A 24,498-nucleotide genomic window follows, 5' to 3' on the forward strand; every position below is an offset into this window, starting at 1 on the left:
TTTACTACTGGGTTAATAGAGTCGTTATTTTCAGAGGTGTACCAGGTGTGACAAGCACAGACTTATGAATAAGCATCTAAGAAGATCAGAGGGATGTAGGCAGGAAAATAAATATATTACTAAATGACTAAGGATCACTTATCATTGATTTTATTTCCCTTTTCAGAATCCACAACAATATTATATCCACAACAATCTATATAAAGGATGCAGGATTAGAATATGAGAACTAATTTCTATTAAGTATCTAGTGTGAACTTAAAATACCACTTGCCACATCAGTAAACAAAGGATTCTGCAGCCATGAGGACTCTGCAGTCACCCCTGCAAGGGTGGTGCACCCTGAGGAGACACAAGATGAGAAAGCAGAGGGTACTGGCCCCAGACCAGGGAGGTGCACATCAAAGGAACTGCAACAAGGAGGAGCCAATACTGACTCCATGTTGGATCTGTTTCTTTGACCATTGCTGTTCACTGCTTTTGTCAGGGAACCCTGCCCCTCTGCCTCAAAGGTAAACTAAAGTGACTTTTTTCCGCTCACAAGGGGACAATCTGACCCTCACCACCTGTGAATGGCTGCAGAAAAGAAAAAATTAACAAATCCCCTCCAATTTTGCAAGGTAAATGGCTTTACTTCCTCGCCTCCTCTCCTCTGTGTTCTATAAAAGAACCTGGCATCCAGACCCCAATAAGATGGTTATTTTGAGACATTAGTCTGCCAGGTTTCCAAATAAAGTCACTATTTCTTGCTTTAACACATCAGCTACAAGATTTACTGGCATTGTAAGGTGAGCAGAGTGAGCTTGAACTTGGTAACAAGTAACACCAGTCCATGTGGTTCTCTCTCCATGCCATCACATACCAGAAACAAAGACACCATAAACAGTCTATTACAAATTCTACTTTTGAAAATAAACACAGGGAAAAGTCCAACTTAATGTGCCACCAAAAGAGTAAATAAGTGATGCCCCGAAACCTTTGGGCGTATCTTTGCAGCACTTAATTGGGCTTCTATTTCTCGAAGGAATGAAGTTCTGATAATAGACACAGGATGGGGAAACAATATTTACACTGGTATGCCTGCTGCTCTAGGATTAGTGACCTTGAAGATTTAAACTTGGTTCCAAATCCTTGAATAATAAATACATCAGCATCTGGAGAATCCTACAGGTCATCATCAGCCTGTTGAACTGTGGTCAGGAGCACTCAGAGGCTGTGATAACAGAAACTCAGTCCGACTTGATGCTCCCAAATTTATAACCATAGCTTTCACATTAACAGGCAAAGTAGAGCGGCTTCACAGCCACAATAGCATGGACTCCTCCAATCACTTCCTTGCTATGGCTTCATAATATGATGACATCTGTGTGAGCCTCTGCACCTTACCATCCTGTGCTCCACACAGTGCCTGGACTAAACAACATGTGTTGAATAAATCTGCACAAGATGCTGCCCTAAACAGTCTTATTTAATCCTCACGACAGCCTTGTCAAACAGGAAGGGCAGCAGTTATTCCCATTTCACAGGAGAGGAAGTTCCCAGACACTATGTCATTACCCTCACTAAGGTTCATTAGGTACTGCCTGTGTGCTAAATGCTGTGAATATATTAACCTGTTTAATGCCCACAAAATCAAGATATTGGTAAGTGTGTGAATAATATCCTCATTTTATAGGTAAGAAAATCGAGACACAGAGAAATTAAATAACTTGCACGTAACTATTAACATAAATATAACTGGTTATTACTATTAGTAACTAGCACCAGGACTGAACCTAGGAAGTTGGCTCCAGAGTCCATACTTATAACCATGACAACATCCTGCCTAGAGATTTGCCTGCCCCGTAGCATCCACTTACTTTGACCTTGATCACACAGCTAGTTGATGACCAGGCAACTCCTGTCCTCTCTCCAGTCACATCCCTGCCTTGACAGGTCCTGTCAATCATGACCTGCAAAAACAAAGCTGCCCTGGGCCTCAACACAAGTCTAACCAACTGAACAGAGTGGGCATACATGCTGATGAACTAACTGTTCATAGAAATCCAGGTCAGGAGACTACCTTCCAAAGCAAGACAGGTCAAAGGCCTCAGAATGGAGGAAGCAACCACTGGGAAACCTTCAGGGACACCCTTACTTAGTAATGAAGATCCACCTGCTATGTACCACAAGACCTCTTAAATGTAACCAAAATGCCACTGTAAAACTAGAGGGTTGATTTGATTGAAAAGGATGTTTACCTTTCACTGATCTTGCATTTAAATGAATTTTCCATTACAATTCAGGTAAACCTCAAAATATGAGCACATGCCAGAGCTCTGTGGTCCCAGAAATGGATGGACAGTGAAAGAAAGAAACACACAGCCTGTCTCCTGCAGAGATGTTTCTGGAAGAAGGTCCTTCCTAGTTAGCTTAACACCATGTAACATGGCCAACGTTCCAACAACTAGTCATAAGCATTTCAACACATTTGCATTGTATATTGGGTATATATAACCAATGGACTCCTAAATCATCCTGCAAAGTAAACGTTAATTTTTTTACAGATGTGCATAAATTGGAATAAAAGCTTATATGCTCCTATATTCAGATTTTTTTCCTACCAATAAAAATTATCAATGAAGCTTTTTGTAGAAAATGAAAAAACATGGACAGTGATTTTCTTCCAAGCATATCTTCCATTTCCATTTTCAAATATGAAAATGTAATCAGGCACTAAATGTGTTAGTAAGACATATTCATTGAGAAGCTTCATGTCTGACTTACCTATTGGATTTCTATTGAAGAACAATACTGGAGCTCTCAAAATGCTCTCCAACATTTTGTTGTGCAAAGTTTGTGAAGAATTAGCAAGGACGTAGAATATCAGCAGAGACCTTGTAATGCCAAAAAGGATGGTAGATACAGTTAATCCTGAAATAAAGAAACATCACTCAGCACAAGATCTCTATCTTATCCTCAACGATGCTAAAGCATAGTAGGCAGTTTATAAAGATACAATACATTTTATTCTATGGGTAAAATTTACATAGAAATTTACATACACATAGAATAATACAATTTTATATATGTAAATATAAATATAGTAAATTCTGTAAGAGTTTAATGCTTTCACAAAATACATTTACAAAGAAGAATATAAAAATCAATGTTTTCCTCTCACTAAATAGAAACAACACAGGGGTAAAAATATCATGTTACCTACAGTTTCATTCTAAGCTTTCCTAATTCAATTACAAGTTCTAATAAAAACTCACAAGATTGATAATTGCAAAAAGTAGTTGACCTTCTTCTCTCCACATTTCAAATTTCACTATTTACAACATGTCCCACAATCTAAAAGTGAGGTATGCTTTGGTACCAGCATGTGAATTAATAGGGAATAGGAGAAATGATTTACCATTTCCCTGTAATTTACAAGGAAATTTACTTCCATGTAAAGTAGCTTCTTAAGAACCTACTGTATAGCACAGGTAACTACTCAATGCTCTGTGGTGACCTAAATGGGAAGGAAATCCAAAGAGGATATTGTATTATTGGTTTACTTTTCTGTACCACAGAAACTAACACAATATTGGAGAGCAAGTATACTGAGATAAAAATTAATAAAATTTTAAAATATTAAAAATAAAGTAGCTACTTCTAGGCCCAAGTAACTGTAAAGAGTATAAAAAGACCATGTTAAGTTGCAAGTGGACAATCTCTTAAATAATTGAATTGTAAGAAACTACAAATTATATTCTGGCATGAGATAATTAATCTAAACAAGCAATTAATCTCTCACTAAGTGTTTGATAGAACCCCAAAGCATTTGTAAACAAATATAATCATGCAAATTTATGTTTTATCAATAACATAAATGAACACTACTATGCATATAAAAATTGAAAAAGCCTCTAAACATCTCTTCAATTCACAATGCTAAATAGAGTTGGGGTAACTTCTATAATAAATATTCCACCAAGCACTTTTTTCCATTCAGCTGACCAGTATTATTTAAATTCTGAAAGCTGCTCAAATTCCTGAATTCCATTAACAGGCATTTGGCTTAGCCCACTGTCCTATATAGATGTGTAACAGAATCCCTTCCTTCTTCTCTAAGCTTTCATTGTCCACCAATTCAGAAGGTAAATTGTTGGTGAATTCAAGTTTCTTAACAAGTAAACAAAATAAATGCCAAATTTCAATGAGTGGATTTTTACATAACACACGCTTTGTTAATCTTTGTACAAGCATTTGTACAAGTAAACTTTGAAAAGCATTTTCTGTGAGGATATTTAAATTTTTATTTAGTTTTTTTAAAAAATTTTATTCGGGTATAGTTGCTTTACACTGTTGTGTTAGTTTCTGCTGTACAATGAAGTTAACCAGCTATATGTATACATAGATCCCCTCCCTCTTAGACTTCCCATCCCCTCATCCCTCCTCTAGGTCATCACAGAGCACTGAGCTAAGCTCCCTGTGCTATACAGCAGCTTCCCACTAGCCATCTGTCTCACACATGGTAGTGTATATGTGTCAGTCCTAATCTCCCAGTTCATCTCCCCCACCTCCCTACCCCTCACCAGGTCCACACATCTGTTCTCTACATCTCTACTCCATTCCTGCCCTGTAAATAGGTTTATCTGTACCGTTTTTCTAGATTCCATATATATCCATTAATATAAGCATTTTGTTTGTTTTGCTCTTTTGACTTACTTTACCCTGTATGATAGACTCTAGGTCCATCCATGTCTCTATAAATGACCCACTTTCATTACTTTCTATGGATGAGTAGTATTCCAGTGTATATATGTACCATAAATGAAATGAAATGAAAGACAGTCCTGAGAATGGGAGAAAATAACTGCAGACTAAGCAACTGACAGGGATTAGTCTCCACAATATACAAGCAGCTCACACAGCTCAATATCAGAAAAAAAAATAAATAAATAAATAAAAATGGGCAGAAGACCTAAATAGACATTTCTTCAAAGAAGACATACAGATGGCCAAGAGGCACATGAAAAGATGGTCACCATCACTATTGGAGAAATGTAGATCAAAACTACAATAAGGTATTATTGTAGAATGGCCATCATCAAAAAATACAGTCAGAATGGCCATCATCAAAAAATACACAAACAGTAAATGCTAGAAAATGTGGAGAAAAGGCAACCCCCAGTCAGAATGGCCATCATCAGAAAATACACAAACAGTAAATCCTAGAGAAGGTGGAGAAAAGGCAACCCCCTTGCACTGTTGGTAGAAATGTAAATTAATACAGCCACTATGGGGAACAGTATGGAGGTTCCTTAGAAAACTAAAAATACAACTACTATATGACCCAGCAATCTCACAACTGGGCCTATACCCTGAGAAAACCATAATTCAAAAAGACACATGTACCCCAATATTCATAGCAGGAATATTTACAAAGGCCACGGCATGGAAGCAACCTAAATGTCCATCAACAGATGAATAGATAAAGAAGATATTTAAAATTTTAGGTGAGATACCCTTTAAGAAGTACATAATGCGATATATATTCTAAACATTCTTGTGAATAGAGACAGTCACGCTAATATTAGTCTGGCACACCAAATGTTAAACTAATCACACAGTTGGGGAGGAGATAACACTGTGATCTCAAGGTAAGAAAGAGAAGGAATCTAATCCCAGACCCTGGATTTCCCCTGCTTAGCTTCTCTGGTAATTAGTAAAGCCCAAGAGATGAGCAGTGCGGTAAAGGGGAGCTTTGCATATCTACAAGGGAATAATGCTTTTATCTGGGACCCATGCTGCCAGAGGATTTCACCCAAGATCAATAAAAGCCAGGGGTTATTTAGACTGAATTGGAACAACCAGAACCACAGGGTGGGGATTCATTTCTAATCCCCTTACCCATCCATATAGATAAATGATTTAGCTAAAGCAATCTATTTAATAGACAACAGCCATGTATTTCCAGGGGCTGATTTTCTGAATGTGCAATCCTGGTTTAACTACCAAAATCCAGTACAGAGCAAATTAAAAGTCTTCATTCAACCTCTTTTCTTCTAGTAGATCTTTAAAATAATTATTCTAATTAATTCACAGAGTAAATGAGACTAAGACAATCTGTTAAGACATTGCTGAATTACTCTGGAAGCCCTAGTTTATCACACAGACTCATTATAAACACCTTAGACTCTGCTATAATGGAGCAGATGATGCAACTTTACCTGAATAAACTGCTAAGAACCAGTTCAGCACAAACATTACATCTACGGATTCTTCTACATTTGTCCCAATATACAGGCCACTTTTTACATTTGCCCTATGGAACAGGGAAGAAAAGATATTACACTATAGATTATACATAGAATTTACACAAATATCAAAAAAATTTACCTCAATTCAAGAAAGGTATTCTATGCTCTAAAGTGTTTCCCAGCTCACAAGACCCTGTGTGTATCTCCCTTTTAAAAATCTGAATCACAACTTTCAGTTTTCAAAACTGTCTGTGAAGACAGACTTAGAAAATGAACTTACAGTTGCCGAGGGGAAGGATAATTAGAGAGTTTGGATGGTCATGCACACACTGCTATATTTAAAACAGGTAACCAACAAGGATTTATTGTACAGCACATGGAACTCTGCCCAATGTCATGTGGCAGCCTGGATGTGAGTGGGGTTTGGGGGAGAATGGATACATATATATGATGACTGAGTCCCTTCGATGTTCACCTGAAACTATCACAACATTGCTGATCGGCTATACTCCAATACAATATTAAAAGTTCAAAAAAAGAAAAAAAAAACTTTCTGTGAATAAGCTGCTAAAGGGAGTGACATGGGAGAGATCACAGGGGGATCACACACCACCCGCAGGGACTTTCATTTTTCTCCAGGGAAACTACGTGAGGGTCAATCCCCCTGACTCTGTGTAAAAGTGAGGCTTCATATAGAATTTACAGCACTTTCAGTCAGACCAAGAATCACTCACCACTTTAAAAGCCACCAATCCTGCAGGACATAGGCAACCTGGAGCAGGAAACAGCAATCACTCAGACACTGATGTTACCGAGCCTCACACCCGCTCACCAGGATGGGGGGTGGAAAGGCTCCAGAAAACAGAGACGGTCCTTCTGGCTCAGGTCTGTGCCAAGCCCCACACCCCAGATGACCACAGGTCAGGGGAGGGCATCTTACAAGTTAATATCTTCAAAAGAAATCTTCTTTTCCCTAGAAGACTTTGCTCCCCAAATATAATGTATTTCAATGCAAATTCAAATGGACTGCAAAAGGCAGTAATAACAGTACAAGTGTTGGGATTTTTCAAAACAAAAAGCTTGACAGGTACAGTGATGGTCAGTGCCAGTGTCAGCTTGCCTGGGCCAGTCTCCAATGATTCAACCAAACACTTGTCTAGATGTTGCCGTGAAGGTAGTTTGTGGATGTGGTTCACATCCATCATCAGAACTTCAGTAGAGATCACCCTCAACACTCTGGTTGCCTCATCCAGTTAGGCAGAGGCTCTAAGAGCAAAACCTGAGGCTTCCTGGGGGAGGAAGAAATTCTTCCTCAAGACAGCAGGTTCCAGCCTGCAGGCCTTCTTTTCTGATTTCACATTCACCAAGCTAGATCCCACAACCTCATGAGCCAATTCTTTGAAATAAATCTCTTAATACACAAAAATAATCATAAAATACAGTATAAATAGTATGTAAATATCAACCTGGGTACACAAGTCAAAATAAACACCCTTACGTACCTGAGCTGTGATGTTTACTAGAACAAGGAAGATGATGACAGACCAGTGAGCACCAGCTGTGAAGTAATTTGCATAGGTCTTAAACTCCACTTTTCCTTCCAATTGGTCTTCTAGAGGTAGTGTAACCTGTATGTTCTCAGTCTGGAAGGAAAAAATGGCAGTCAGAGATGAAATTTTAAATAGTGAACCCCAAATTTCAAGAGTTCAACACTGTCCTCCACTGCAAAACTGTGGGAAACAGACACATCGCATACACTGGTAGGAGTGCAGGATGGTCCATCTCCTATGGAGAAGGGTGTGGGAATATCTGGCCAAATCACATATGCATTCACCCTTGGACCAAGTCATCCTACTTCTAGGAAACTATTAGAAATAAAAGAACATTCGCACGAGGTTATTCACTGTTGGGTAGCTTTGCTTAAAATAGATCATGACTCTCAGCACACACACACCAAAATGAATTAATGTATAAATGCAGAAGTTTGCTCTAAAATAACACACAAAATGATATGGAGCTAATATATCCCTTTAGATGATGTGTGTCACTCAATGATAGAAACAGAAAACGCATTGGGCTCAAAATACTAGCCAAATACAGTAAACTGAGATCACAGAAAGGGTTGGAGTAATCAGTTTGGATAGCACATTGCAAACGTATGATCTGAATCTATTTGGTTCTGAAATTTCAGAGTGATCCTTGAGTCTAGAAAGTGAACTGCTAATCCGAGTAATTATCAGAATCATCCAGGCTCCTGCGTTTGGATATTGAGGGTTTGGATATCAAAGAATATCTGTGTATTTTAAGGGAGATCTAGTGCATTTCTGCATTTCTGTCTGGAGGACTCAGAATGCATTATAGAGTCACAGGAGTCTAAAATGTCCTACTCTATCCTGGCCACTGGGATCCAAGGTCGATAAGATGTGGTTTGGGTCTTGAAGGGTAAGAAAGGAGGACGGGAACTAACACCGAAGGGTCTACCATGAGTCAGGTCCTTTGCACATGTTACCTCTGACCTATCACAAACCATCTGACACTGAGGCAAAATACTACTGTTAGCCATATGCAGTGCTAGAACATTCCAACATACAGCAGGACTCAGTCTAAGGCAGTCTTCACATTAAGCTTCTGGATGCATTAGGGAAGTCGTGAGCCACGAGAGCAAGTAGGACACAACTATGGGAAACTGGAGAGTTCTCAATCAGTGCGAGCCACAGGTACCCAGAAATTCACAGCAGTGTACCCACGACTGACCTCCATAAGATTTTCCAGCTACACCCAAAGGAGAGCCACAAACAGGCATGCTCCCTTCATGCTTTTCCATGGATTCCATGGAATAAGACTTTGGAAACTTTAGGGTCTACTTTTGGAAAAATGAAGATATCATTAGAGAAGCAGACTGAAGGTCCATGAGGCCACCAAGAGCAGAAAGACCAGGGCACACTGATGGATAGAAACTCACATCTTGGTCTTCTGGAGCCACATCTTTCAACGAGGGTCTAGGAGACTGTAGAGACTGACCTAAAGACTCGGAGATCAGAGTGGGAGTTCCTGGAACTGGAGATGGTTCAGGCTGCTTATTCCCCTTCTCAAAAAGGGAAAGAATATCTACACCAGATTTCAGGAACTCAGAGTAAGTTCCCCTTTTCACTGTTTTGCCCTAAAATAAAAAAAAAAAAATTGAGAGGAATTAATTTACATTTGGTAATATTAAAACAACCTAAATACTAGTCAAGAAAAGTTATCTGGCCTTAAATTATGATTTTTGTAAAAAAAATAATTTGATCACTGAGTCGAGAAGTCTTGTTGAAAAATCTAGTTCAATCAACTCAGTACAGAACTGAGCATTGTGTTCTCTGCCAAACCCTGTGTGAGGTGTTGGGGGATATGAAAGAAACATGTGCTTGTGTGTTTAAAATGCAGGCCGTTGACATAAGTACCCTGGGCACTTGGGGAAGCAAGCAGCACAGAGGTTGGTGGGAGGATCAGCACAGTCTCTACAGACAACATGGGAATTGAGAGAAGCCTCTCTGGTGGCTCAGACAGTAGAGAATCTGCCTGCAATGCAGGAGACCTGGGTTTGATCCCTGGGTTGGGAAGATCCCCTAGAGGAGGGCATGGTAACCCACTCTAGTGTTCTTGCCTGGAAAATCCCATGGGAGCCCGGCAGGCTACAGTCCATGGGGTCGCAAAGAGTCAGACACGACTGAGTGACTAAGCACATACAGCACATTACGTGAGAAGCAGAATTATAAAAACAGTCAACTGGGGAGGATATTCCAGGAAAGAAATTTAAACTTAACCCAGAGGAGGGGACCAGCACATCTGGATATAGCTAAGAGTTTCTCATTAAATCTTCACTGACCACTGTCACTGTCATACTATCATGTGCCTGGCTGGGATAATAGCAACCAGCCCCAGACAGAAAATCCAATGAGAGGCCTCTCCTTGGTCTACAACTGTCCTCACACACTCAGCAAGTTCCCAACTGAAAATTCAATATTCCACCTGATAAAGTAATTAAACAAGGAGGCCATGGGGCTGGGGTAGCTGTAAAGCCTTGGCAGTCTGTGCCCACAAACCAAAACCTTAGCCAGAATCAGTGCACTCAGATCCGAGAAAAAAACTTAAGAACAACCAACCATAAGCAGCCAACCAGCCTTCCCCCAAACAGGCAACTGCTTAAGCTACAGCCAATCTAATCACGCTCTTCAAACACATGTGACAGATCCTTGCACAGTTTCCCCCCCTTACAAAGTCATATAAAATAATATGCAGATGTTCAACCATTTTCCAACCCCTAAGCAAGGCACACCTGAATCACTCAGTGGCAAACAAAACATTAGGAAAAAAAAATCCCAGGATGCAAAACTCATCAAATGCAAGCAGCTCTGGTTAACACTGAGATCAGATGGAAGATGACTCAGGACCCTAGTTGGGACCCCTCTCACCCTTTCCCCTGAGGTGAGCCAAAGGGAGAAACCCAGTGAAGCATCTGGGTACCATCTGATACTGCAGAACTAGAAACTTATGTAGGATATAGCGTGTCTTGTTCCACTTGGGAGGCAAAATTCATACACCTCTTTAAGGAAATCAGTGCTCACCACTAGATATCTGTAATATACACAATGAAATGACAGGTAGTGCAAAGACAGCTATTTCACTCAGCAGCCAAGCTCTGACAATTCCAAGGGGACAAGGGGGCAGCCATCCCCCTCTGCCGTGAGAGAGGGACCCCACAGTGTGGATGGACCCCAACTCATCCAAGGGTGCTCACCAGTGGACAAATAGTTGCTTTGTTAGTAAAATTGAGGGTAGTGTCCTCAAAGGAAGTAATAAGGGGACACTAAAACATCTAGAGACAGAAGAAGTAGGTTATTCTCCTGCCCACTGATCCTATGTTCATGACACTGTCAACACTGGGGTTTGCACACTAGAACTGCACCCTCTGCACATGAAATCAGCTGCTCTCAAGCTCAAAAAACCTTAACCACCACCCACTTCCCATCCTGGAGGAGCACACAGGAGTCGACACATGGAACTGCTTTCAGAGAGACAGAGGTTCTGCGTTCTAATAACCTTTCTTAGAGCAGAAATTCATTTCTTAAGTCAGGAATTTGACCAAGCACATGTGGAACATTCAGGGGTTAATGACAAAGGTGCTGAGACACAGAGGGAAACGAGCCAAGGAGTGAAGCATCAAACGACCTCTAAGTCTGAACACTTCTCACTACTCTCCACTGCACTCCCAACCATACTAGGAGTTGTAGGTTGGATGGTGCCCCCTCCTCAAAAAGATAAGTTCAATCATAACACCTGTGAACATGACCTTATTTGGAAGCAGGGTCTTTGCAGATGTAATCAAGTTAAGATGAGGTAACCCTAGAGTAGGGTGACCCTACATCCAATACGACTGATATCCTTATGAGACCCAGATTGACACGGGGACAACGGCCATGTGACATCAGAGTCAGAGATCACAGTGCTACAGCTGGAAGTCAAGGAACACCAAGGAAGGCCGGTGAACACCAGAGGCTGGAGGAAAGGATTCTCCCCCGGAGCCTTCAGGAGAGCACAGCCCTGCCAGCACCTGGATTTGGAACTTGTAGCCTCCAGAACAGGGAGATGATAAACCTCTGCTGTTTTAATGTCACCCAGTTTGCAGTACCTGGTTATGGCAGCTCTAGAAACTGATACTGTAGCCTGAGCCCACACTTCTGTCTCCTCAGCTTTACTAAGATTCCTAACTGCTTCTTCTGTCACCCCTCCAGGGACCATCGGAGGAATCTTTCAAATCCACATCAGACCACATCTCTCCTCTGCTCAGGACCGTCTGATGGCTTCCATCCCACAACCGCCCATTGTCCACTGCTCAGAGACCAGCTCCCTCCATGTCCCCCTGATCACTCTCCTCAGACACGCTAGTCTTCCTGCCATTCCTCCAACCTGCCAGGTCAGCTCCTTCCTTAGGACCTCCTGCCTCAGATCCCCTCCCCCAGGTGACTGCGTGGTCCCCACCTTCATGTCACTCAGACCGCGTGAGGCAGAGCCAGGATGTCAGTCCACCTCTCTCTGTCACATCCTCCCCGTAAGAACAGGTGCCCCATGAAGGCAGGGCCTTGCCCTCCTGCCGCACAGGCTCTCATACGTATCAGGCACATAGAGACCCGGGCAGGGAGACCAGCAACTGGAGACACCAGCCGAGTGGGCGTCTCTGACCCAGGGGCTCAGCTACCCAACCTCACTTCTGGAGTTAATGGTAGATGCTCTTTAGGCAAACTATGTATAACAATCACTTAGATACAATCAGATGTTAGTATCTCTAATTTCTAAGTGATACATTGTGACTGAAGTTGTGAAAGAGGAAAATAAAAACTTCTAAACAAAATTGAATCATTATCCTTAACAGATTTCATCAGAACAGTGAGGATCTAGTAATACTGTAGTTGCACTTTTATATACTTTAGGGTTTATGTGGCTTAGAGTGTAGTAGTGACATTTCTGGACTTCCCAGGTAGTGCCAGTGGTAAAGAAACTGACTGCCAATGAGACAGTATTCAATAGTAAGAGACTCGGGTTTGATCCCTGAGTCAGGAAGATCCCCTGGAGAAGGCCATGGCAACCCCCTCCAGCATTGTTGCCTGGAGATTCCCATGGACAGGAGCCTCGTGGGTTACAGGTCTTTGGGTTCATCCTCCAAGGCATGAACACCACCTGCTCTGAGAAGGGGGTGTTTACCATGAATCCAAGGAGAATGACCTGCAGGGATGTCTGTCCTTCAACACACCTGAGAGAAAAGCAATTCCCCAGACTTCTAGAAACTACTTACATCTTTCAGTATCAGAATCTGACTTGTATCTTCTAGGTACTGCAACTGATGAGTTACTAAGACTGTGATTTTTTCCTTCAAGGCCTGATGAATACACCTACAAATGTAAAAGGCACAGAATGCAAATGCACATTAATGGGGGTGCTTCAAACTGGAACCTTATATTCTGAAAACAATAAGACAAAGACTACACAGTAGTCAAAGATCTGCAGTTTAAACACCAAATCAATAATAAAAATTAAACATAAATCAATCAATCTGACTAGGTTCTTACATTTATGAGCAGCAAATTTAAACCTAATGCTGACTATGCCAAAGCCTTTGACTGTGTGGATTACAATAAACTGAGGAAAATTCTGAAAGAGATGGGAATATAAGATCACCTGACCTGCCTCTTGAGAAACCTGTGTGCAGGTCAGGAAGCAACAGTTAGAACTGGACACGGAACAACAGACTGGTTCCAAATAGGAAGAGGAGTATATTGTCACCCTGCTTATTTAACTTAAATGCAGAGCACATCATGAGAAATGCTGGGCTGGAGGAAGCACAAGCTGGAATCAAGATTGCCGGGAGATGAGATATCAATAACCTCAGATATGCAGATGACACCACCCTTATGGCAGAAAGTGAAAAAGAACTAAAGGGCCTCTTGATGAATGTGAAAGAGGAGAGTGAAAAAGTTGGCTTAAAGCTCAACATTCAGAAAACTAAGATCATAGCATCCGGTCCCATCACTTCATGGCAGATAGATGGGGAAACAGTGGAAACAGTATCAGACTTTATTTTTTTTAGGCTCCAAAATCACTGCAGATGGTGACTGCAGCCATGAAATTAAAAGATGCTTACTCCTTGGAAGGCAAGTTATGACCAACCTAGACAGCATATTAAAAAACAGAGACATTACTTTGCCAACAAAGGTCCGTCTAGTCAAGGCTATGGTTTTTCCAGTGGTCATGTATGGATGTGAGAGTTGGACTGTGAAGAAAGCTGAGAGCCAAAGAATTGATGCTTTTGAACTGTGGTGTTGGAGAAGGCTCTTGAGAGTCCCTTGGACTACAAGGAGATCCAACCAGTCCATCCTAAAGGAGATCAGTCTTGGGTGTTCACTGGAAGGACTGATATTAGAAGCTGAAACTCCAATACTTTGGCCACCCGATGTGAAGAGCTGACTCATTTGAAAACACCCTGATGCTGGGAAAGTTTGAGAGCAGGAGGAAAAGGGGACAACGGAGGATGAGATGGCTGGATGGCATCACTGACTCGATGGACATGGGTTTGAGTAAACTCCGGGAGTTGCTGATGGACAGGGAGGCCTGGCGTGCTGCGGTTTATGGGGTCGCAAAAAGTCAGACACAACTGACAGTGACTGAACTGAACTGAAAAAAATTATAAAAAGTAGTCCAGTGAAGGAGGCACCAACAGCTAAGTTTATTTTTCTAGAACTCAGCTTAAGAATTATTTACATGTTTCATAAAGAAAAACAACTGAGTAATACTGAGATTCCGAAATTTGACTGAACTAAAATATTATTTCATCGCTATGTGGGAGTGAGAGGAGAGGGATCTACATCATATAAAAATGAGTACATTCTAGGGCAACTTTCTACATGACTATAATTAATGATGCAAATATTAGCAATGAAAAACTAATAGATTCTTTGTAATCTTTGCCACAGTGCATTTGCTAGACACTTGTTTCCAAAGAATGTTAGACAGAAACGAATCCTAGAGTGGCCTCCATCAGTCTCTGAAACATTCCCAGTCCCAATCAGGAAGCAAGACCTCTTTCATTAGGACTGAACACCTTCCAAACATGAAAATAAAAGAACGGAACCCAAGTGGCCCAAATCAAAATGGAAATCTAACAGCTCAGAGCACCCACCATTTCTCTATAGCCAAGACGCCCCTCACTATTCACCTTAAATTTTTTCACAGACAAAAAAAAAATTACAACTGCTCCTACCTTTTAAAATCAGACCCTTGGAACTCAGCCCCAGTCTCATCCCACAGGGCCCACAACCCCTCTAGGGAAGCGAGTGTCCAGGTGTGGCGCCCCCGCTGACCACGGGCAGGACTCCAGGCAGGTACTCTGGGAACCTGAGCCCCTCGCAGAGCAAATCTCAGGAGCATGGGACACAGCTCAACCTGTGAGCGAGTCAGACGGAGAGTCTGAAGGCAGCGGGCTGCAGCTCAGTCCCTCTCACAAGCCTGATGATGTCGGACAAGAGACTAAACCTCAGATTCTTCATCTCAGAACAACGTCAATGACAGCTTCATCCACACGTTCTGAGAAATCAAACCAACATGCTCAATAAACATCAGCCCCCTTCTCTGCTCCTCCCTAGCCACAAACGGTCATGTGCTTTGGACTCAGGACAGAAGAGTCCTAAGGGACACTCTGGACACTGGGTCTGTGATCAGAATCAGGACCACAGGACACAGACACACAAACCATCGTTTCATTAAATCCAAAAGGATTCATTTTTACCCTTTACCATCTGTTAGTTCAATGTTCATTCTAAGTTTCTTGACTAACACTTTTTTCAAATTTAGTACTAAAGCTTTAAAATAGAATTTTTTCTCCTTAATTCATAATTACCTGCCAGTAGTCTAGGAAGGCAGATGTTAAACAAATCTAATGGGCTGTAATGTCCAAAATAGACCAACATAAAAGTTTTAAAATGTTTTCTTCTTAACATTCCATCACAGATGAGGTAACATAAATAATTGCAATGAAGTGATCAGTTGATGGCTTTGAATTTTTCCTAGATAATGCTTTTATCCAAATCATTAGGAAAATACACTATTTGCCAAGTTTTTAGAGTAAAGATTTCCAACTCATGCTATATAAATTACTGAGTCAGCAACCAGTTGTTTAACTGTTATTCCTATATAAAGGCTGTGTTAATCCTATAATCCCACATATAATCCTATATAAGGGTTGGTCCCTGACAGCTCAATTGGTAAAGAATACGCCTGCAATGCAGGAGACCCTAGTTCAATTCCTGGGTCGGGAAGATATGCTGGAGAAAGGATAGACTACCCACTCTGGTATTGCTGGGCTTCCCCTGTGGCTCAGCTGCTAAAGAATCAGCCTGCAATGCAGGAGACCTGGATATGATCCTGGGTTGAGAAGATCCCTTGGAGAAAGGAAAGGCCACCCACTCCAGTATTCTGGCCTGGAGAATTCCATTGACTGTATAGTCCATGAGGTCACAAAGAGTCGGATAAGACAGCGACTTTCACTTTTCTGGGGAGACACAGGAGCCCTGAGGCTGTCTGGGGAAACATCCTGGAAGAAGACACTGCAGGTGCAGGGGTCCTGGGACAAAACAAGCTGGGCTGAGGCGCCTTCCTGCATTCACAGCTTGGGGGCAGGTGGGGGGACTCATAAATGGTCAAGGGCATCCACTGAGGGCTGTGGGAAGACAGAGGGCAGGGCGCCCCCTGGAGGAGAAGGAGGGAATGGCAGGGCCCACCTTCTTGTGTCCTGTGCTCTGCTCCCTGGCTCTGGGACAGACGGACCAGTATGGACAGACAGACGGGCTGAGAAAGGACCCACACAGAGCCAGCACAGCTGGATACCAAGCCGGGGTGGAGCTGGAAAGGCTGAGGGGGGCAGATGGCAAGGAAGCCTGTTTTCTGTTTGAGGATCTGGAGCTGCTTCCTCAATGTGAAGAGGGGTCTGAGAAGGGCTGGAGCAGGAGGGTGAGCTGTGTAGACAGCAGTGTGGGAATCTGATCAGGACAGACCTGAAGACTTGACAATGCAGGAGGCAGGGGTCTGGGATGTGGAGCTGAACCAGGACACAGCTGGACACAGGTGAGACAGCATCAGTTCACCTAAGGCCCCTCACCTTCTGTAGGTGACAGAACCCATTTAGTGTTCACTGCATAAATTGTAAAACTCACAAACCTTAATGACCTTCCTTCATGACTGAAGGAATCTGTTAATTGTAAGTAGAAGTGTGATTCATTCACTTTTAATACAGAACCCTTCACACGACTAAGCTTCCACATGACCACCATCTCTCACAGCATATTGTTCCATCCAATTCTCTAACTTGAGAACACTCTCCAGTTGCTACTGAGTGATTTCCTAAATTGCTTTCATGCTCTCTGCTTTTGCTTTAAGTCACCCTAGAGAATGTGGTTCTGATTAGCAAACAACTGTCTTAAGCCTGCTTCTCTCAAGTATATATCCAAAGTGGCACACCCAAAATATTTGAGAGGATTTTATAAATATCTCCTGTGTTCAAAAAAGAACTCAGGAGAACTTCTGTGATCAGCACACTGTACTTCACACCAATTGTCTTCCTCTGTGACATGGATGCAACAGTCAGCAGGATCTGTTCCTGCCCTGAGGGGGAACTTGTGCAGATGTTCACAAGATGAGATGACACACATTTGTGAGTTCAAGGAAGGGTCCTGGAAATAAAGAGGCTGAGATACTCACAATGCCAGGAGAGTGGGGGTAGGGAATCACTGTCACAGCACTAGCTCCTCTGATTGAACTCATGACAAGACACAGGCACTTCTCTAATGAAAAATTAATCAAGTCATGAACAGGAGAGGATGGGAGGTCAGATCAGAGAGCTGGAGGCCACGCCATGTGTCATCTGCCCTGTTCTCTCATGTTCTCAAAGATTCAGTGCTACTATGCAGGTTGGTATGAGTGTTACAATATATATATAACATGAAATTTACCATTTTAACAATTTTAAGCATGTAACCCAGTGGCATTAAGTCCATTCACATAGTTGTGCAGCCATCACCACCATCCATCTCCACGACTCTTTCATCACCCCAACACTGAGCACATTTTACATACGGCAGGTTCCTCCAAAGGCTAATGACCCCTGCTTAGTGGATGTGGAATCCTAGCTCCTTGTATCCAGAGCTCAGAGCTCCTCACACGTCTCCCTCTCACACACTGGACTCTGCTGGAGTCTCTTCACTTTGCTATTCTGGACCTTCTGTAAATCAGTCATGTCCCCTCAGATTCACTTGACACTTTAACCATCAGTATCTTAGAATTTGGTGACAGGGACTTTAAAAAGGTAATCATTACCCTTGATTATACTGCTGCTGCTGCTAAGTCACTTCACTAGACCTAATCTAATCTGACTGGTGTGCTTAGATGAGGCAGAGACTAAGACACAAGGATAGAGACACAGGACTGCAAATCAATGAAGCTGGAACACACTCTCCCACCATGCAGAAAAATAAACTCAAAATGGCTTAAAGACTTAATCATAAGACGTGACCCCATAAAACTCTAGAAGAGATTAGAGGCAAACATTCTCTGACTTAAATTATACCAACGTTTTCTTAGGTCAGTCTCCTAAGGCAATATAAATATAAGCAAAAATATACAAAAAGGGCTTTCCTGGTGGCTCACTGGTAAAGAACCCATGTGCCAATGCAGGAGACATGGTTCCAATCCCTGGTCCTAGAGGGTCCCACATACCATGGAGCAACTAAGTCCATGGACCACAACTACTGGGCCTGTGCTCTGGATCGCAGGAGCCTCAGCTACTGAGCCCACACACCTAGAGCTGGTGCTCTGCTCAAACGGAGCCATTGAAATGAGAATCCCACACACTGCAACTAGAGAGAAGCCCCTGCTCATCACAACTAGAGAGAAAGCACCACAGTGACAAACAGCCAGCACAGCCATAAATAATTATTTTTAATTAAAAAAAAAGTGAACAAACAGGACCTAATCAAACTTACAAGCTTTTGCACAGTAAAGGAAACCATAAACACAATGAAGAGACAACCTACAGAATGGGAGAAAATCCTACAAATAATGTGACCAACAAGGGCTTAATTTCCAAAATATACAAACAGCTCATACAACTCATCAACAACAAAAAGTCCAAGTGAAAAGTAGGCAGAACAACTAAATAGACATTTCTCCAAAGGACAGCTACAAATGGCCAAAAGAAGCTCACCATTGTGAATTATTGGAGAAATGCAAATCAAAACCTCAATCAGGTATCACCTCACACCAGTCAGAATGGCCATCATTAAAATAACAGTGGCTGAGGGGGAATGGAGTAAAGGGAACCCTCCTACACTGCTGGTGGGATTATCAGTTGTTGCAGGCATTATGGAAAACAGTATGGAGATTCCTCAGATAACTAAAAACAGAATTATCTTATAATCCAGTAATCCCATTTCTGGGCATATATCTGGAGGAAACTATAAATCAAAAAGACACATGCACCCCTATGTTCATAGCAAAACTATTCACAGTAGCCGAAACATGGAAATAACCTAAATGTCCATAGACGAATGGGTAAAGGAGATGTGGTACCTAGAGACGATGCAATACTACTCAACCATAAAATAAAAAGAAAGAAAGAATACCATTTGCAGAAATGTGGATGGACCTAGACTTTATCATACTAAGTGAAGTAAGTCAGAAAGGGAAAGATAGATATCATGTATCACTTATATGTGGAATCTAAAATATGGCAAAAATGAACCTATCTACAAAACAGAAACAGACTAACAGACATTGTGAACAGACTTGGGGTTGCATGGGTGGAGGGGGTGTGGGGGAGGGATGGAATGGGAATTTGGGGTTAGCAGATGCAAACTATTATGTGTATGATGGACAGACAACAAGCTCCTATGGTATAGTGCAGCAAACTATATTCAGGATATTCAATATCCTGAAATAAACCATAATGGAAAACAGTATTAAAAAGAATGTATATCTGTGTATAACTGAGTCATTTTGCTGTACAATGAAATTAACACAATATCGTAAATTAACTATATTTTTTTTTCATTTATTTTTATTAGTTGGAGGCTAATTACTTTACAATATTGTTGTAAATTAACTATATTTCAATAAAAACTTTTTTATAAAAAAGGACAGAGACACAGGGGTGCTCAAGGACAGAGGGAAGACCATTTGAGGACACAGCGAGGTAGATGCCACCAGTAGACATGGAGAACGTTCTCAGCAGAAACCAAACCTGCCCACACCCTGAACTTCCAGCCTCAAGAACTGTGAGAAAATTAATTTCTATTCTCTAAGCACCTCCATCTGTGACAACTTGGTAGAGTGAATGTTTTTGTCCTCAAAATTCATGCATTAAAACCTAATCCTCACTGTGTTGGTATTAGGAGGTGGGGCCACTGGGAGGTGATCAGGTCATGAGGGTGGAGCCTCCATGAAAGGGATTAGTGTCCTGATAAAAGGAACCACAGGGCTCCCTCACCCTTCCACCACATGAGGATAAAGGAATCAGACCCTCACCAGACACTGAATCTGCCAGCACCAACTTGGACTTTCTCAGCTTCCGGAACCAAGATAGATAAACTTCCATTATTTTTTTTATTTTTTTTTTTTTTTACTTTTCTTTCTTTTTCCCATTTATTTTTATTAGTTGGAAGCTAATTACTTTACAATATCGTAGTGGTTTTTGTCGAACATTGACATGAATCAGCCATGAATTTACATGTATTCCCCATCCTGATCCCCCCTCCCACCTCCCTCTTCACCTGATCCCTCTGGGTCTTCCCAGTGCATCAGGCCCGATTAAAAAACTGGAAATAGAACTGCCATATGACCCAGCAATCCCACTTCTGGGCATACACACTGAGGAAACCAGATCTGAAAGAGACATGTGCACCCCAATGTTCATCGCAGCACTGTTTATAATAGCCAGGACATGGAAGCAACCTAGATGCCATCAGCAGACGAATGGATAAGGAAGCTGTGGTACATATACACCATGGAATATTACTCAGCCATTAAAAAGAATTCATTTGAATCAGTTCTAACGAGATGGATGAAACTGGAGCCCATTATACAGAGTGAAGTAAGCCAGAAAGATAGAGAGCAATACAGTATACTAACACATATATATGGGATTTAGAAAGATGGTAACGATAACCCTATATGCAAAACAGAAAAAGAGACACAGATGTACAGAACAGACTTTGGGACTCTATGGGAGAAGGCGAGGGTGGGATGTTCTGAGAGAATAGCATTGAAACATGTATATTATCTAGGGTGAAACAGATCACCAGCCCAGGTTGGATGCATGAGACAACTTCCATTATTCCTAAGCCACCCAGCTCTGATTCCTGTGAGAGCAGCCTGGATAGACACAGTCCTAGAAACTAACATAGGACCTGACAGCAAGAAGGCTTCTTTCTGCTGAACACCCTGCCTCCTCCAGGCGAGGACGTGCCTGCTGTCCTCCTCACAGCCCTGCTTCCTCCTCCCTCCACACCTGAGCTTCTCTTCTTCCTTCAGCAAAGGACTGGGTCCTCTTCTCAGCCCCCACACACCTGCCCAGCCTGCAGGCCCCCAGGGCACTGCCCACCCAGCCCCGGGCACAGGGAGCTTTCCAACTTCAGTGAAAGCCTCCAGCTGACACTTCCACTTCCACTGAGTATGTCCTACCCTGTATGGAAACTCTCTAAACCGTGACTCTGCTGAGCTTTCCCAGGCATCTGTCTTAACAAGCTCCACGTAGAGACAGGTTCCTCAGAGGCAGGAATGAGAGCTGGGCGTCCTAGTCTCCCTTATTTGGCCCAGTGTGGTCCTTCCCTCTCCTGGCTTACCGTCCTCCCTGTAAACGAAGAGGTTTTGTGTAGGAACATCTGTAAGGACATCGATCTCTGTGTATACAGCAGGACATTAATAAGTGCAGCTGGAAGGCTCGTTGGCTTTACAAGGTGAATGACACCAAGGAAACTAACTGTGAGGGTAGATGTGGTGCTGTTTCAGAAAAAGTGAATTCATGAGGCTTTCAAAGAGGCCAGTCTAGACTCCACCAGAGGCCTCAGTCAGCGTGTGTTAGGACAGAAAAGCATCAGAGCTGTTCTCCTTCAGGAGTTCTGTGGCCAAGAAAGAGCCACTGACAACAAATTCCACAAACAAAGTGAGAGTCAGGACTTCAACCCAGATACCGAGTTTCAAATTCAAGGTTACCCTACATGAGGGTCTAAGTATTAATTTTAGTAAGAATCCATGAAGCAATGTTAAATAATTGAGTCATATTCAGATGTGAAATAAATCTTTTGTAAATTCTAGTCTTTATTAAGTATTTCCAAGCCAACAGATTAATTAATAGGCATAAACCAATAGTCTTTCCATGGAAGTCCTATGTCAGTACTGGAAACATCACTTCTAATGTGCCTTCAACACATGATGGAGGAAAAGGACTGGTATCCAGTTACCAGGTTACCAAGTCCTACTCTTTGATTTAAAAATTTTACATTGTCCTTATCCCTGGGGTCTGGATTCATCAACTGCAAGTCATGGGGGAATCTGCCATCTATCCCTCACTCCCTAAAGCATGGACCCCACTCTCCTCCACACAATGGAAGCACCTGCGGTATTTTCCTGTCCTGACCTCATCATGATGTAAGATTTCTCTACGATGGATCTTCTGTGGAGGGAAGGGAAGGGAGGAAGGAACACCAGGGCAGAGGGAGCTGAGTCTCCTGGAGCACAAAGGCTTTCCTGAACTCCCTTCCCTGATCCCTAGAGGGTTCCTGGAAAGAAGAAATGATATAAAACAGGCGCAAACTCACTGTTTGAACAAGTGCCTGCTGACTTCTGCATCCACTGCGCTGAATGGATCGTCCAGGAGGTAGATGTCTGTGTCCTGATACACAGCCCTAGAAAACAGAGAGACGTCAGGAAAGGACACTTCACACTCCCTGGGTCTCATCTCTGAATCATAATGGTGTCCAACAACGTCATGTTCCTTCCTGGAGCCCAGGGAAAGGGACAAGACCCTGCTTCACACAAATCCAGCCAGTGAGCAGGGTCTGTGTGCTCACGTCCACTAGGAGCCGTGGAGGAGGAGGGGCAGGATGGCAACTGAAACCACATTTACCTGGCGAGGCTGACCCGGGCTTTCTGTCCTTCACTCAGCGGGGTTCCTCCATCTCCTGTCACAGTTAGATCTCTTTCCTTCAAATTCTGCAAATCCTGTATGGAGATAGAAAAGGAAAAAAAGGAAAACATTTAAAATGTGTTCTCCTGCCATCCTAACCTCTTAGCATCAGTTCTTCATACAAGAGTTTAATCAACAGCAATGTGCTTATTGCATAGTGACTAAACTGTAACCAGGAAAATTTAAAGAACTCTTAGGGCTTTTCACTTGTTTTCATTCTGTATTTTTTCAAAGCATTTATGCATTTTGCCACTTTAACACATATTTACTGAGGACTGACTATACACCAGGCACCATTCTGGGCACAGTGAATTCAGCCATGAGGAAACAGAGCCCTTAGAATTTCTTTCCACGGTGGGAAATGGGTGATATGGAAAATTAACCTGAGCACAAGGACTGAGGACAAGAAGGAAAAGGAAGCTGGCTCAGGGGGATGGAGAGCAAAGGAGGGAAGTGAGTCCACACTAGGGTGGGAGGGCTCTGCTCAGAGTGGGTGTGAGCAGATCTGGGGGAGGGAGGGACTCAGGCAGACCTGGAGAGGCTACTCCTCACAGAGGGAGGGTCGGGTGCAGGGGCCACGGGGAGATGCCCAAGGGGTTCAAGACAAGGAGGCAGGAGAGCAGAGTGAGAATGAGGGAGTGAGGGTGGAGACAGAGCGGGAGGAGCCTGGGGGCACTCCAGTAAGAGGGGGAGGGTAGAAGGGAGGACTGACACGGTCTGAGGTTTACAAGGAAACTCCTGTGCTTTGCAGAAAACAGACAGTAAGTGGGGAAGGGTAAAGGCAGATACAAGTGAGGACATTACTGGAATAAGCTAGAAAACAGTGGGAATAGAGAGATGGGGTCACACTCCAGACACATTTGGAAGGCAAAGTTGTAAGACCTGCTGACAGGATGGGTGTGGGCTATAAGAGAAGAGGAGACTGTGGTGTCTGGGGTGAGGAAGGGGAAGGACAGGGTCTGCATTTACTGAGCTGGGGAAGATGGTAGAGGCAGGTTTAGGAGACATTACTTGTGGACAAGCTGAGATGACCTCTCAGTGATGTCACAGTGCAGCCGGACATGCAGGTGTGAAGGTCTGTGCCAGAGATACAGGTGTGAGAGCTGGAGGCCCAGGAGGTGAAGGCACAGGACTTATTTTATCTCAAGTTACCAGTTTTCCTGATCTTGGTCTCTGCTTCTCACTTTCAGAGAAGGGATAACACCTCGCCAATGTCTTCCCAGTGATACTTAAGGCAAGTCATAGAGTGACAGAAAAGGTCTGTACAAGAAATGGGAGCAGAAAAAAAAAAAAAAGAAAGAAATGGGAGCAGAAAGAGCAGCCTGGGCAGGAAAACCAAAAGGAAAGAAACAGTGTACTCAACGTACGCCAAGCAGATCAGCCGAACTAAGTAGATACTTGTATGTGAAAGCAGGAAAAACTCAAAGTTAAGAAAGATATGAAGCTTTGACTTGAGGATCTGGGAATCTACCATAAGTTATATTTGAATATTATTTAAGAAGT

General features: G+C 42.6%; 1 protein-coding gene across 1 annotated transcript in view; it reads right to left on the minus strand.

Moving 5' to 3' along the window:
* The window catches only part of LOC122447590 (ATP-binding cassette sub-family C member 4-like), a 134,194-nt gene that overhangs the window by 63,177 nt on the left and 46,519 nt on the right, over positions 1-24,498 (minus strand). The window contains 8 exon segments of the mRNA XM_043478288.1: positions 2,767-2,913; positions 6,204-6,298; positions 6,968-7,005; positions 7,736-7,876; positions 9,196-9,393; positions 13,063-13,159; positions 22,628-22,714; positions 22,936-23,030. Coding sequence (XP_043334223.1) covers positions 2,767-2,913; positions 6,204-6,298; positions 6,968-7,005; positions 7,736-7,876; positions 9,196-9,393; positions 13,063-13,159; positions 22,628-22,714; positions 22,936-23,030 — 898 coding nt within the window.

This window comes from Cervus canadensis, chromosome 9 (genome assembly GCF_019320065.1).
Source record: "Cervus canadensis isolate Bull #8, Minnesota chromosome 9, ASM1932006v1, whole genome shotgun sequence".
Classification (NCBI taxonomy): domain Eukaryota; kingdom Metazoa; phylum Chordata; class Mammalia; order Artiodactyla; family Cervidae; genus Cervus; species Cervus canadensis.